At 52.3% G+C, this 14925-nt stretch overlaps 3 protein-coding genes across 3 annotated transcripts; all 3 read right to left on the bottom strand.

Moving 5' to 3' along the window:
• Positions 1-354: 354 nt before the first annotated feature.
• On the bottom strand, positions 355-732 carry JN550_002038 (uncharacterized protein; the record flags this gene model as incomplete). Its single annotated transcript, XM_049313289.1, has 1 exon — positions 355-732. One exon carries the CDS (start codon positions 730-732, stop codon positions 355-357), a length of 378 nt encoding a protein of 125 aa, XP_049176099.1.
• A 4779-nt stretch (positions 733-5511) lies between these two features.
• JN550_002039 (uncharacterized protein) lies at positions 5512-6643 on the bottom strand (the record flags this gene model as incomplete). The annotated part of the gene is made up of 3 exons (XM_049313290.1): positions 5512-6477; positions 6533-6573; positions 6619-6643. The coding sequence occupies 3 exons, from the start codon at positions 6641-6643 to the stop codon at positions 5512-5514; spliced, it is 1032 nt and encodes a 343-aa protein (XP_049176100.1).
• A 355-nt stretch (positions 6644-6998) lies between these two features.
• JN550_002040 (uncharacterized protein) lies at positions 6999-12146 on the bottom strand (the record flags this gene model as incomplete). Its single annotated transcript, XM_049313291.1, has 10 exons — positions 6999-7107; positions 7158-7756; positions 7823-8077; positions 8134-8199; positions 8246-8385; positions 8525-9214; positions 9273-10381; positions 10437-10982; positions 11034-11984; positions 12040-12146. 10 exons carry the CDS (start codon positions 12144-12146, stop codon positions 6999-7001), a joined length of 4572 nt encoding a protein of 1523 aa, XP_049176101.1.
• Positions 12147-14925: the final 2779 nt, after the last annotated feature.

Below are 14925 nucleotides of genomic sequence, written 5' to 3' on the forward strand. Positions count from 1 at the left end.
GCTCAATAGCGATGCTGACCGATCCCATGCACTTGGTCTGATCCACGATGCTACAGTAACGATCACGATTCTCGGGATTGCTGCCGATTTGCTCCGGTTCAGAGGGGGGTATTACTCCGTGCTCATTTCAAGCTTCCAAGAATTGGCGTCCGAGACCCGTTGTTGATAGCACACGACGATCTCTTGGGAGAGATCGTCCGCTCTCTGTTCAACAACGATTGCTAGGTATGGGAGGGGCGGGGATGAGATGGCCTCCAGACCTTGGCATGTAAGTTGTCAAAGAGAAATCCGTAGGCGGTTCGGTACTTGCAAGGGTCCCTCGTGGCTAACCCCACTACGAGGCTTAAATGGGGGTTAAACGGTGAACTCATGCGCACGAATGGATAACCCGGCAGGGCTGCTCGCATACTTATTGGCCTTCCTAGTTGCCCCTGCTCCACTGATCTCAGCGCTGGGTAGGCGCTGTTCAATCTGAAGCAGCGTACTATGGTAGTTCAAGGATTCCCTGTATCCGGGAGAGCCTTCCATGGTTCCAGAAACAAGAGCGATCTTTCTACGCGCATGACGCAGACCCAAGACCATGAAACCGGTGTTGATATGCTTGGGCCCCAGCATGCGGCGGACGTCGCGCCCAAGGCTCTTCCGCGTGGTCCCATGATATTCCACAGACCCAAGAAACCACTGGCTGGTGCCACTGCGGATCGTCTCTGGTGCCGAGGTGAGGGTGACCATTCGGGTAACGGTTCTGGTGGTACGGCACGTTTTCGAACGTTAGTATACGCTCTGCCGTTGCTGTCCAGACTCTAGAGGTCTTCGGCTGGCGCACGCGGCTGGCAATTGTCTTGCAGGAGATTAAGCACAACGCCGTACTCAGAAGTAGCATCGACGCAAAGGACTGACAGGCCTACCCATGAATGCTGCAGGTTGGATCCAGGGCTCCAATGCTGCTTATTGGGCGGCGTCGAGCCGCCTGTCAAGCAAACATGCCTATCACAACGAGGTGCTTTGACTCCCAGAGGCTGGCCGGCGGTGAGCATTCCTTTGCTGGAGACGCGAGAGTGCCCGAGTGATGAACACGTACTTGAAGTACTCAGTACCAACGTGGGCATCAACGTTTGTCGATAGTCAGTGCTCTTCCATGTCCGTCGTTTCGTGCTTGGGGAAAGAGAAAGCCCCACAACCCTGCGCTGCCGCCTGCGTGGCTGATGACTACAGTCATCGGTGACTGGCGTTTCCTGCATCGGGCTGCAAGGTATCGTGCACTACAGCGGCCCAGGAAGCTATAATCCACCCTCCCGATGCCTCCGGTGCAGAAATTACAGTTGATGGAGATGTGCTCCGTGATTTCGTAGACCAGATTTGATTGATAATCTGCCGCTTATATCGCATGAAAATCGCGCTCTGTGTGTCTCGTCGCATCGTGTGTTCTAGCGAAAGTCAACCCAAGACCACTGAGCCGTGTGCCAGGGACCGACCGGTGGCCCGCCGTCCTCTGCACCACACCACGGTTCCTAGGTAGTGTCAGTGTCAAGGTGGTGCCGGGCCAGGTGCGCGTTTGGGGCGCTGTTTGCATTCTCCTCGCACTTCACCTACACCATTGCTGGCCCGTCCAGGGTTTTTCACATGACGGAGGCCCAGCTTGTTGCAACCGTGATCTTTCTGGAAGGGGGGTGTCAGAGTTGAACGGGTTCGACAACGGTGACGTGTCTCACCCCATCTCTGGAAGCACAATCTCACACCGGATCGTTTGCAGTCGGGCTCGGCTATATCGGTCAGGATGCTCGTCCTCTAATTCGACCTTCTCTGACACACCCGCCCGAGAGAAAGCTCACCTGCCAGAGCTGTGGTAAACTTATGCCATCGACTGTCAACTGCGGACGTCAGCCACACCCGACTGCTGCTCAGTCGCTCGCGCTGCTGCCCCTCGGACGGCGAGTACGTACCTCCAGAAACCGCATTTGTTTCCTTACTGCCGCCACTTGCCGAGTTCAGGAAAACGCCCCTTGGCGAGATTTGCCAATCCGTATCAGGTCATTTGGGGGCCTCGATTTCTTTCGACAGTTTCTCTCGTCCTGCCCGGGGACGCTACCGAAATAGAGTTTTAGTCAGGTTCTTTCGGCTGCCCGGGAGCTGCGAGGCGCAACCCGCAGCCAAAACGTCTCGTCTACCTAACTACCTCCTCACCTTATAACTCCCAATCTGGGAGCAACCGCGTCCACACACAACACACTCAGTGCCTACAATAATCGCCGGCCGGTAGGCAAACCAGCTACAGAGGCCACCTGCCGGCAGTTTTCCCTAACTCGTACGCAAGGCGCTGTTCCCAATCGCCAGCAACCGATAAGGTACAGGACAGAAGCAAGGGGCCATGGGCCATGGCCATGGCCCTTGACACCTCTGGGAGCTATGGAGACATGGCTGCCGCCCAAGGTATCACACACCCACACACTCCAAAATGTTTCAAGGTAAAAAAAGTGCCTGACCCATGGCCGTTACCAATTGTTCACAACATCGCGCCATTCTCTGCATCGCTGCCTCTCCCACACCCTACAATTGCCCTAGTGATTTGTTTCCCGTCTGAACGGCCACTTTTAATGCAGGCGAGACCAGGGCGGGCCTGACTCGAAAGTCGAAAGTGTATTTCCATCGATGGAACTGGACCCTGTGCCCAAACCCGCGGAGCGAGCCGACTTATACATAAACCAGTACCTCGAGCCCACATTTCCCCTGGTTAAGTCGAAAACGGACGTCCCACATAGAACTCGTGCCAGGTCATTCGCTGCCACCAATACTATTAAGTTACTGTGAGACCTATACCCAGAAACCAGCACTAGCCCTTGGATCATTATGGAGCCCCTTCCCGGAGACGTCTCCCCTTCGTCATAGATCTGGGCCTTGGGAGCTACTCCTGGATACTCAGCCGTCCGTGGTACTTATGGTTGAGCCTCCCGCCTCACCGTGTCCCCATCTGCACACCTCATAACACATATGGCACCCACTGAGTACAGCCCAACCCAGGTCGTCATATCCACCGATTGTGTTGTCACATAATCAGTCCACGCCCCAACTCTGTTGCTAGCCCTACAAACAGCCTTCCACTTCAGCAAACAAGGCAAGAGTGGATCTCTGGTCTTGGACAAATTTCATCGTCTATCGCATTGACCATAAAAGCCCTTTGGTCTCGTTACATCTAGAGGACTGCTTCATCAACTCGATCACGCCCTCATAAAGACGCCCGACGACGACAACTCAGACCCATCTCCAGTGAGTTTGTCTACACTATTATTCATGGAAAATCATCTGAATCTCGACCTAGGAAACTCATCACCGCTATTTCTGAGTCCAGGAAATTTGCATTCCTATTCACCCAGCTCACCAAGAACCCGCTGCAGCAGGTACTACCATCATCATGGCCGTTGCCAACCACTGTGCCCATGCCTTCAAGATGATCAAGTCAGACAACACATTGATCCAGTGGACCTGCAATCTGTGTCATTCCGGACCGCACTGGTGGATCTTTGAGTGCCGGTACTGCAAGATTCGAACTTGTCGTGCTTGTGTCCACAACATCTAGGCTGGTGTCTGATATCATTCGTCTGCTGAGCCCCATCGCGTTCGAGGTACGTACGCAGACTCATCCATGGAGGTTTTTGTGCCCAAACTTCCGGGTACATATCACCCGTAGTAACCGATTCTGACATCTTTTCCCATAGTACCAGGCCGTTTCCTTGTCTCGTATCGAAGTCATTGCGGAGGGCTCTCGATTCGACGTCAGAACAGAAGCAATGATACTGAAATAAAAGGCTCGTTCGCCTAAAAAGCAAATAATTTGGCGATTCTGTGCGACCTGTTCACCCGGCAAATTGGATCCCTCGGTTCTAGACTTCCTCTTTGCCTTTTTGCGCGAGGAAATCCCTGTGCACATCACATCACCGTATTGTATCGCGCCGGGACGATTTACACCTTGGGCCGAGATCCACGATCCAAGCCACCGTATCCAACTCACCAGGCGGTAGCGATGGCCATGCTAGCATAAGAAGAACAACGGCCAGCCTTGCGCAACCATCTCAGAGAGTCAATCCCTGCGATATCATACGGAATTTCGTTGGGGCATTGTGTGGCAAAATGGGCGTTTCGTCACTTGTCGACCGGCTGTTTCGTTCCTTTTTTGCAGGCACGATCCACTTTTTTGATATCATGTATCATGTATCCCATCCAAGATTGAGTTCTCCCTTGCACTTCAGTCATCAGTCACATTTGTTCAGTCAACTATTCTGCAGTCCGTCATCTTGGGAGGAGACGAGGTAGAGCGAGACAGTCTTGAGCAATTCACAAAGTAGCGGTCAATGGTTCCATGGCGGTTCCAGTTTCGTTTTCAGAATTCAAGGGAGCCGTGTCCATGGAGTAGATCTCTTGGCATGCATTGCAGTAGCAAACAGATAGATTCGGTAGGCAAAGGGCATCCAATGCACCGGGACCTAGTGCTGGCTCTTGGGCGATCGAGTACGGCCGCTGAGCGGGCATCTCTCGCGGGTCACGGCTCTGGACGGCAATACCTTCCGTCGAGATGACCGTGTACCATGTGGCCAACCGTTCCAAGTTGTGAGTGGTTGGGCATTGCTTGTAAAAGAAACGGCGGGTACCGTCAATATGATCGCACTTTGTAGCCTGCGCAAATGTAAACTACGTGTTGGGAAGTAGTTTCCAGCCTTACGTCTGTTGGGAAAACAGATCTATTGTTTTTCAGCTATTACAATTCTCGTGTTTGGCATGCTAACGTCCAACAAGATGGGAATCTGGGGTTGGTGCTTTTTTGCGTACGCCACGTTGCAGCATCGATATGGAAGTTGCAATAAGCGCGTTCAGGCTGAGGCTGGCGTGCAAGACCCGCAAGCCAAACGTGCGCTTGTCTTATATTACTATGCGGGTAGGGCTGCAAACGCCGTGTAACAGTCACCACGCTTGTTGATACGTCAGAAACGCCAGGTCCCATCGCCGCCGCCCCCAAACACTTTAGCAGAAAGATGCGCCAGCGCCAGCCTGATCCACGATCGGTGGCCCCCATGGGAACGTCACCCACCTACTCTGCACTTCTGTTAAGCGGGTGGGGGTTACAGGTATACCCTCCGGCTAGAGACCTCTCTATAGGAAAATTAAGAGAGATGCATACTGCGTTGTCATACTCATCTGTCGTTTGCGCGTTGGTCCACGCGGCAATCGGCATGTTGGATGTGAGGCCTGCCGTCACCTTGGGCAGGAACACATCCGGCCACACGTAGCAAAAGGAAGTGCAACGTACAGCAGACGCAAGCCTCATGTTACGTCAGGCTTCCTTGCCATGGCACTTCCCGTGGCCTTGCAGTCCTCATCTCAAAAGCTCCCGAAACACGGCGACATCGGGCCACGTCGAACATGTAAAACGTTGGATGAGAGAGCGCCACCAATCCCGAGGTCGCTGTTTGTTCGTCTACACGTAGCATCCTCCTTGCCATTGTCCTCACGCAGTCTTGCTCATTTGTACTTCGGCCAGCGCCAGACGTCCCTCTGGTCGATGCGCTTCGTCACCGCAACGTCGTCTCCGACGGAAACCTCGGAGTGCCGCGCCAGCGGGAAGGCGTATCGGCCAAAGACTGGCGACCATTTGGAGCCCGTGTCCACTCTGCGGTCCGCCATCAACTTTTTGAGCATGGCACCCGCCTCGCCGTCGGCTTGCCGTCCCGTCTCGTAGTCAATGTTGATCGACATGCAGCGGCCGCAGTTGGCTGTCAGGGCCAGCCTGTGTTTGCCCCCGACCAGGAGCTCCCCCCAGAAGTCCTCGTCCCACTTGTCGGTGCCGTCCACCACGATGTTTGGCCGAAAGCGCTTCATGTCCATCTCCTGGTCGCCGGGGAGCCTGGCGCTGACGTCGCCAAGTGAGGCTTCCGATACCACGAGCAACGGCGCCGCCTCGTTGAAGCTGATCCAGTCAGGCTCGTCGGCTCGGCCGGTCACGTAGGATGAGATGGTTGAGAGCCAGCCTTCCGCCTGGCTCTCGCCTGGTGCGTGTGCAAGAACCGGGCGCTTGCCGTCCCCGAGATACACCAGGTTGGTCTCGTAACCCAAGCACGAACTGAACCATGAATTGTACTCATGGCCCATGCGGTATGCTGTCGCCTTGCTTCCCATCAACTCGATGCCAATGGGGTCGAGTCCTGTGGTATCAGGCCGTAAAGGTATCCTCAAAGCCGTATTCTGCTCCGCGGTCTCTGGGATCAGAGGCACCATGGGTGCATGATAGGTGACCACTACCTCGTCCCCATCAATCTCTTGAAACAGCCGCGTGCACTCCGGAAAGTAAATGGTTTGGACATTCTTGAAGCTACCGTCACTTTCAACCTTCACCAGCATGAATCGCCGGTCATTCTTGAATCCCTGTTGATCAATCTGAGCGCTCGTGATTGAGGCTGGCCGCAGAGCCTTGATGGGGTAGAGGTAAAGCTTATTTAGAGTCTAGTCAGTCCTTTCCTTGAGGAATGGGGTCACAGTTTCGTACCTGAGTGATCCTCATGTTGTCAAGAATACGAAATTCCTCAGCTATCAAAACTGTAATTTGCCAGTTTCACACACGTGAACGCGTACCTTGTAACATCTGGGCTCCGAACATGGTCTTGATCAACGCCGGATATGAAAAAGGTGCAGGTCAACAGACCGGCTTATGTATGAATGGAGTAGGCGGAGAATGCTGGTCGGGATCCACATGATGTTATCCGGCAATACTTACTCAAGCACGACATTGTCCGGCACCCTTATGCGGACCAGAACGGGCCTAGTTTAGATCGCACTGGTATTCAAATCACTACTAAACACGGGAGCTATAGAATTGTGACAAAATCGAAACTTTTTCTTGTGTATTCACTACGGCAAATTGATGATGCCTAGATGCTTGGGCACCATGACCCTCCATGTTGTTTTATGTCTGTCTATCTATTACGCAAATTGCTTCATCTTCTAGTACGCCATCACTCTTTGGCGTTCAGGATTTTCTCCAAATCCTCGAACTCGCCGCTATGTCTCATCATGTCATAGAACTGTCCCTTTGCCTCGTATAGTTCTTTAGGAGACCCGACCCTGTAACAGTTAGTACCACTAGGAGAGGGACGTTGCGTCTGATAACTTACTCAAGAACTTGGCCTGCGCTCAACAATACAACCTTGTCGTAGTCAATAATTGTCTTTAAGCGATGGGCGATGGTCACCAGTGTTCTGTCCCTGCCGTGCTCGTTGAGCTCCTTCCGAAGGACCTCCTGGATTCCTTGGTCTGTCTCGTAGTCCATGCTTGCAGTTGCTTCATCGAGGAGCATTAGCTTGCTCTTCCGGACAAGCGCTCTGCAGAGTGAGAGGACTTGGCGTTGGCCATGCGAGAAGTTTTCGCCCTTTGCTTTTACTGCTGTTGAAAGGTTGATGATCTGCGCTTCCGAGCGAACTTCGTCTGCTCCCTCTACGGGAGTACTTTGTCCGGTCTCGGAGTCGTCGCTCTCTCTATACTCAAAAGAAGCAATCCCGCTACAGTACTGCAGCGCTTTCACCACAATCTCCTTTGAAACCTCGTCGGACGGATCCAGATTCGAGCCGACATCACCACTGAACAGGACCGCCTCTTGAGGTATAATCGTGAGTGCTTCTCTCAGTTTTTGTCGTGGGAAACTGGTGATGTCAACGCCATCGAATAAAATCTGCCCAGATACGATATCGGCGAATCGCAGTAGAGAGAGAACCAACTATGAAGGACAATGAGTCAGATTTCCAAGTGGGCCTTTGGTTTGAGTGAGACTTGAAGCACTTACGGTACTCTTTCCAGAGCCTGTTCGCCCAACGATGGCAACTCTCTCACCCGCTGCAAATTTGAGATTGATATCCTTCAAGATTTCAGGCCCATCCGCGTCATACTTGATGGTCACGTTGCGAAACTCAACTTCACCACTTCGAGGCCAGTTCGGAGGCATGACTACGGTGTCATCATCCCTGTATGAGCCCGGCTCTCGGTAGTCCTCTGGCTTCTCTTCTGGCTCAACTAAGGCATACTCGCGCACTCTGTGGAACTAGAACCACTTCTATCAGCATCTTTGACTACGCAAACACTTTCGACGAAACTTACGCTTTGCATCTCTACTTCGAGCTCGTTCATACAACGCACGAGCATGAGAATGATCTGACTCAGAGTCTATGGACGTTAGTATGCACTTGGGAGCTTGGGGACCAGAACTTACCGTTGCGTTAGTGAGAGAAAAACCGACGCGGCCGGCTGGAATCAAGCCTGCTTTCGACACAGCAATTGCGCCCGCGGCTACCGTGACCAGCGCAGTCACAAAATCAACCTTGAGTGCCACCCAACGATTGCAATTGTAATCTGGACAGGTGTTAGTATTGCTCGTCCCCAATCATGCGGGAGATGGAAAGGCATTTTGGCAACAGAAAACTACGCAGCTGCAGTGTTTGTCTCTGTCGATACAGCTGACGACCAGAAGTGGGATTTGGAGAGTACTTACGTGTCTCGGAGGTTCTGACGAATACCCGTAGCTTCTCGGCAAGCTGGTTGCCAAAGGTCTTGGGCATGCCAGCTCGTGCCCGGATAACAGCAATTCCTGCTAAGCTATCCGCAAACTGGGAGAACAAAGGCGATTGTGATGACGATACCAGTCTCTTGATGGCGACTGCAGTTCTCGTGTACATCTCACCAGCAATGATTCCCACGAAGCATGTTACCGCAGCGGGAAGTATGAAGACGGGTAATACTGAGCCAACTGCGCCGATCTGGAAGACTAGGCGAATGAGAGTCTCGAAGAAGAAGCGCAGGTAGGTGGTCAGTGACATGTCGAGAGAGTTCATGTCTCTGGAAAATCTGTTGACTACTCTGCCGACGGGTGTGGTTTTGTACCACGATAATGGCACAGTCAACATGGCCTTGATGAAGGTAGCGTGCAGGGTCTTTGCAGCATACCAGCCTCCACTCTCGTAGAGAACAAAGGTCAGCGCAGTTAATAAGATCTCCCCAAAGCTCCAGGCTCCATATATTCCAAGATAGAATGCAATGTTGGCAGCTTCACCACTGTCGTAGGCTTCAACCCATACGGCGATCCATAGCCCAGTACCGATGCTAGACGCGGTGCAAAGAATGCTCATAAGCACTGCTCCAATGGCGTACAGAGGGTTTCCAAAATATTGCATGTACTTGATGACTGATTGCATGTTAGCTCCTCGTGCAGAGTATTGTAGCATGCTTTGCTGTCTGCTTACATTGTAGACGTGCAGTGGGACCTGTGCGCAATGCCTCCTGGGTGACTTCATCGCGCCGTTTCGCTTCTGCTGTCTTTACGACATCGGTCTTTGCGCCATTTGCATCGTTATTCGAGTGGCCGTTCGTGGCATCAATCCTTGCTGCAACTTCAACGGTTGCATCCACGTTGCCTTCATCTACGAGTTCTTTGTCCAGGTTCACGGGCTTTCTGACGATGCCAAGATTCTGCTGCACATCAGCCACTGCTCCATTCTCAAGCCTGATTGATAGATCCGACTGTGGTGCAATCCAAGGTAGCTGGGTGACAAGGACAATGGTCCTGTTCCTGAGCATATCACCGCAGAAGCAGTCCTCCCAAACAGTGGCGGCAGTTTTGGCATCTAATGCTGAAAATATATCGTCAAGGAGCAACACCGGCGCTTTGGAATATAGTGCACGAGCCAGAGCCACTCTGGACTTTTGGCCACCGGAAAGAGTTGCTCCATTTTCTCCCACTTCCGTCTCGTCCCGATCAGGGAATTCGTTGAAGTCGATAGGCAGTCCACAGGCATTGATGACACGGTCGTATCGGGTCTGCTCAAACTCGCTGTTGAACAAGATATTCTCCTTAATGGTCTCGCTCTGCAACCAGGCGCTCTGAGATGCGTATGCAATGTCCTTGGGTGTTGTGATGGTTCCTTGCTCGACCAAAGTTTCACCGAGGATTGCCAGCAGCAATGTAGACTTTCCACTCCCACTGGGACCGCTGATCACGTTCAGTCCTCCTTCAACAAAGTCGATAGACATGTCTTTCAAAGTAAATGTCGCCTTGTTGTGTCGCCTGATGGTGGCTTTGTGAATTCGAAGTGGGCCGACGGGATGTTGAGTGAGGGGGGTTACATTGCCGAAGTAGCGGTCGATTCTCTTGATAGACACGCCAGCCGACGTAATATTTCTTGACATACCAGTTATCCAAGCCAGGTTGCGGCGGATGGTCCTGATGAGGGTGATCGACGTAAACGCAATATCTGCCGTAAGAGGTTGCTGACGTACTGCAACATGGAGACTGAAAATCACCAACAGCGCGATAATCGGGATGGCTTCAGTAAACTCTCCCAGGCACATATACCTGACGGCAGGTATCAGTCAATTACGATATAATTCTCGAGCATGGTCAAACTTACATGATGTTGATGTACCAGATCTTTTTCTGCTCTCCACGTCGAATCTCATTCACCTTCTTGGTGATGGCGTTCTCCCACGCGAAGTATTTGATGGCCCGGATGGACGCCAGATATTCTGAAATGACGGAAATCCTGGAATCCTGGATTTTTCTCAAGTCACGCTGCAAAACCACCATTTTCTGAGCGATATACACGCCAACTGGGGACATGATGACCATGATAGCAATACCAACGAGTGCAGGCCAGCCGATCATCAGGTACAGTCCGACTGAGGCCACGATAGTGGCCCCTGGCAAGCCAAACAACACCATAATGACGTCGCGCCCACTAGTTATTGCATCAATATCAGCACTCATCAAGTTTGCCAACCGCCCTGTTGACGTTGTCGTCTGGGCCTGTGCCTTTTCCTGCTCATCCTTAGGCTTCTCGGTGGAAGACACCTCCTGGAAGGCTTCGTCATCCAGCTCCATGGATTCCATAGCTTTGTAGTACAGCTCCTGAGTTAATGCAGCTTTGACACGGACTATCAATCGCGTAGATGTGAAGCTATCGAGGTGTTTAGTCACACGAAGCACAGGTATAGAAGCTGGGACCTACATGTATTGCTGGAAAGTGACCGACCGAGCAAGCGGACCGACGAACAGGAGAACAAGCCAAACCCAGGGCCTGATAGTTGCTTCGTCATACGCACTCAGGTACCCGAGTAGGTTGTATGTTGCGTACGGCGACACCAAGTCGACGATGAAGCCAATGGAAACGTAGATTGCCATTGTGATTATTTCTTTGGGGAGAAACCGGAGGAGTGTCCATATCGTGGACTTGTTCTTCTTGCGAGCTTCTTGGATCCGTTTTAGTAGCAGAAGAGGTTCATCGTACCATGGCAGCGCAGGAAGCTCCTCAAGCGTCATTTGACGACGGGCACCGTACCACATCAGAGGTGTCAGCCAGTCGTATGTGACATAGTACTCAAGCCAACTACAGGTCTCCTCAGGTGACGCCTCGTGCACGACTTTCTCGGGAAAGTCCAAATCCAGAGATGGCGGGGTCCATTCTCTTCGAGTGGCCAAGGCGAGGATGGCGGCTGCACTCAAGGTCGCGATACTAGCGACCAACGCTGGACTCATTCCCGAGTCCCAGCTCATCTCGATCGTTGGCAGCAATTCTTCCAGAAAGACTGCCACCCAGGCGCCAAAGAGGGCAAAGTTGACCTGGTGCAGCGCTACGTGTCGCCATTCGATATCATTGATCAGCCTCAACAGGCCTAGGAGAAAGGCATAGCCCAAGATAGCCACATCTGGCCATTTACCGCCCTGCTGCACAGCGACCACGGAAGTGAGTGCCAGGGCCGCAGCCCGCAACAATTGGGCGCCGAGCTCAAACGGTAGAGAAAACGTAGACGCGTTGCCTTCTGGCCTCGTGATCTTTGAATATGACCGGCTGATTAGATGGCCTGCAATGAAGAGCACCGAGATAGCTATAACAATGAACTGGAGATAGCCGGCCTTGGCGAAGCGCGACAATTGGCCCACCCATTGCAGCTCGCTGTGGCTGCACAATCGTTACAACTCTATTCCTATGTAAGAATTTGGGGTCATCAACGTACTGGTTTGGCACTCTGGCTGCTGCAAGCGCCGCGGTATGCGCGTGTAGCGTGTGCTGCGAGCGGAAGCCACTGTCCCATTGACTGCCTCCAAGAGAAAAATACTCCATGGCGGCTTGTCGTGTCAATGTTGACAGTCGGCGCGAGGTCGGTTGATGAAGAAGCAAAAAGAGACAGAGTCCGTCTGATATGACAGAAGGGGCTGTGTGATCGGATCTCTTTCGGAACCGCGCCGGCTGTCTTCTGATCCCTGCCCACTCCGAGCCTCGCGTGCGTTGCGTGCCTGGAAGTACGTTGCTGAACTTCAGACGATAGTCGTAGGGCGGCGTAGCAGTGCAGAAGGTCCTGCAGCCGCAGAGGAACTTCTGACTCTGGCAAATAGTCCAATCAGGGCGCACCCGGGGCGGTCAGTTGATGCCTATGCGGGTAATATGTGAAGTACCTAATTGGTGCCTGGGGAATCATCACTAGTCAGGTCCTTGGTCCTTGACATCCATGGATGGCGGCCGGGGCGCGATGTCTCGACGGGGCACAGCTGCGTAGGACCACGATGTCCTGCAAGAGCCCCACCAAATCGCGGGTTGCTGAGTGGCTAGGTCGTCCGGCTGGTGCTGCGTTCTTTTCACTGGGGGTTAATTCGACGGGGTTTGTTAATATTGCGAGACGCAGGTGAGCCAGATAGAGCTGCCCGGATTGGGCAGGTAGGAACTAATTTACCTTTCCCGGTCGCTGCCTACAAAGGTACGTCCTGCGGCGCAGTCTCGCAGTCTAGGCCACAACAAGACCTAGTGCAGGCCAGATAGCTTACTGGCTGGAAACTGTTCGGGAATTAGTTCCTCAGTTCATGTCACAACCACTCTGTACCGAGTCAAGGTATACAGGTTCTGCGAGTAGGGTAGTTTTCTGCAAGAGGGATAGCCTCCAGCGACTCTTTCTCGCCGAATGCAGTGTCCCCGTTATACTGCCGCTGCTATCTCAAGAAGCCAATAACTGCAGCCAACACTGGCGTACTTTACTTCATGGCCACAGATCCCGAATGGGCCGTCCAAGCTTCATTCTCCGTGCGCAGTGGTTTGACCAGAGGTAACCACGAAATCAGTCATGGTTCGTCCGGTTGACCCAAAAGGGCTGGTCGTGCTCGTTGCGCCCATTGTCCGCGGCACAGAGCCGACAGATTCATCACGTTAGAACAGAAGGAACCCTGCCAGTCGTTTTAGACTTCGGCTTCAAGCCCGGTACCGTGTTTCCCATCTTTATCATTCACTTGTGGCGTCTACTGGGTTTCACCGTAACATAATAGAGTATAGGCCGAGCCAAGAGACGTAGTAGTGTCCTATAACGAGCCCTAGTAAATGCTGCGATAGGCAACTCGCCACCCCCGGTATCTTACTTACTGATTCGCCTGCGGTATCCCATTGGCGATCCAGCAAAATGAACGATTTGTTCGTGGTGAGTAGTAGGCCTGGTTACATTAACCGCTTCATGTACGTTCCAACTACCTTAAGGGACCTCGATAACCTGACCAAGCACGAGGAAGAATGGCATGTTGCCAACACAGGCATAGTGTTCACTGTCATTCGCAGTTTTGACCACATATGACGGCCCATTCTTGTATCAAATCCCTTTGATGGCAACTCGCGCTGGCCATCCGCCATGACATGTGATGCAGTTGAAGCTTGAAGAAATTGTCAGTGGTATAGTTGCAGATTTCAAGAAGCGAAGGCGACTCTACTTGCTGGTGGTAATCGTAATGCACACGGTGCTCTGCCAGCTTTTTACAACAACACTCCTAGGTTCACACAGTAAGTCTAGACCACTCCAAGCCTCGCGTTTCTCCATTATTTGCGCATTGCAGCTGAAAGTCCACCTGAAACTCATCATTGTTCCCATTACATGTGGTGGGCAATGCACGAATAGCGTCACGTTTCCTACGAAGGACCTCCAGATAGTCCGCAGAAGTGTTGCCATGCACATGGAAGAAGTATTCCATCATGGGTGGACAACAAGGTGGAGGTCAAGAGGTAGAGTCCATCCACTAGGAGAATGAATATGATATATAGTATCAACACCCGAGCACGTAATCTGAGACTAGGCCTAGAACTTATTGCTCTTTCACTGCGTCGAAAATAATGTTTGTCGTATATAGTCACACATCTAGTGGGTCGGCACTTAGATTTTCCTCCAGGAGCAAAACCTTGTCTTCGAAATTTGATGCAGTGGCCTGAAATAGGTGCTTATGGGCTTTTGCGCACCAATAGACGGCAATAGTAAGCTGTGGCTGCGGCACTTTTGTTGCAGATTCCACAGACCCTGTACAAGAGGTACCACGTGGATAAGCAACGATATCCGCCCGGTACGCAAACATCGATCAGGATCGTTTAGTAGGGCCAAAACAGGTGGTGGCCATGTATATGCCAGTCCATTGGGCTTATCCAGCTCAAGTGGTACACAAACCAAGTGGGAGCCGCTGAGGAATCTGATCCAAAGAGTTCGGTCCAAGAAGGCCTTAGTACATCGTTGCCAGTTGCCAAAACATCTACATGCAGATTGGTCGTTACGAATTTGACCACCGTAAGACTTGTGGTCGGAAGTGCCCAGGAGGATCGACATGGCCCTTGATGCAGATAATCAGCATAGGATCGTCCAGCCGATGCAGGAACTTGCTGTCAACACCATCATCACGTGCAAGTAGAATCCTTTCAAGCATCGACAAGCGAGAGATCAAAGTAACACAGACGCTGTGACCTAACTGCCGTAGCACTTCGGGCGATCGCAGCTGTTACGCGGCTTCTACAAAGATACACGACTAAGGCACCGACATATGCCGAGTCTCACAGGTCGCTCCTATGTCGCTCAGGCACCAGTGTATGGGAGAAGGACACCTGGTTG

The sequence above is a fragment of the Neoarthrinium moseri genome, assembly GCF_022829205.1.
Source record: "Neoarthrinium moseri strain CBS 164.80 chromosome Unknown scaffold4_Wmoseri_CBS_16480, whole genome shotgun sequence".
Taxonomy (NCBI): domain Eukaryota; kingdom Fungi; phylum Ascomycota; class Sordariomycetes; order Amphisphaeriales; family Apiosporaceae; genus Neoarthrinium; species Neoarthrinium moseri.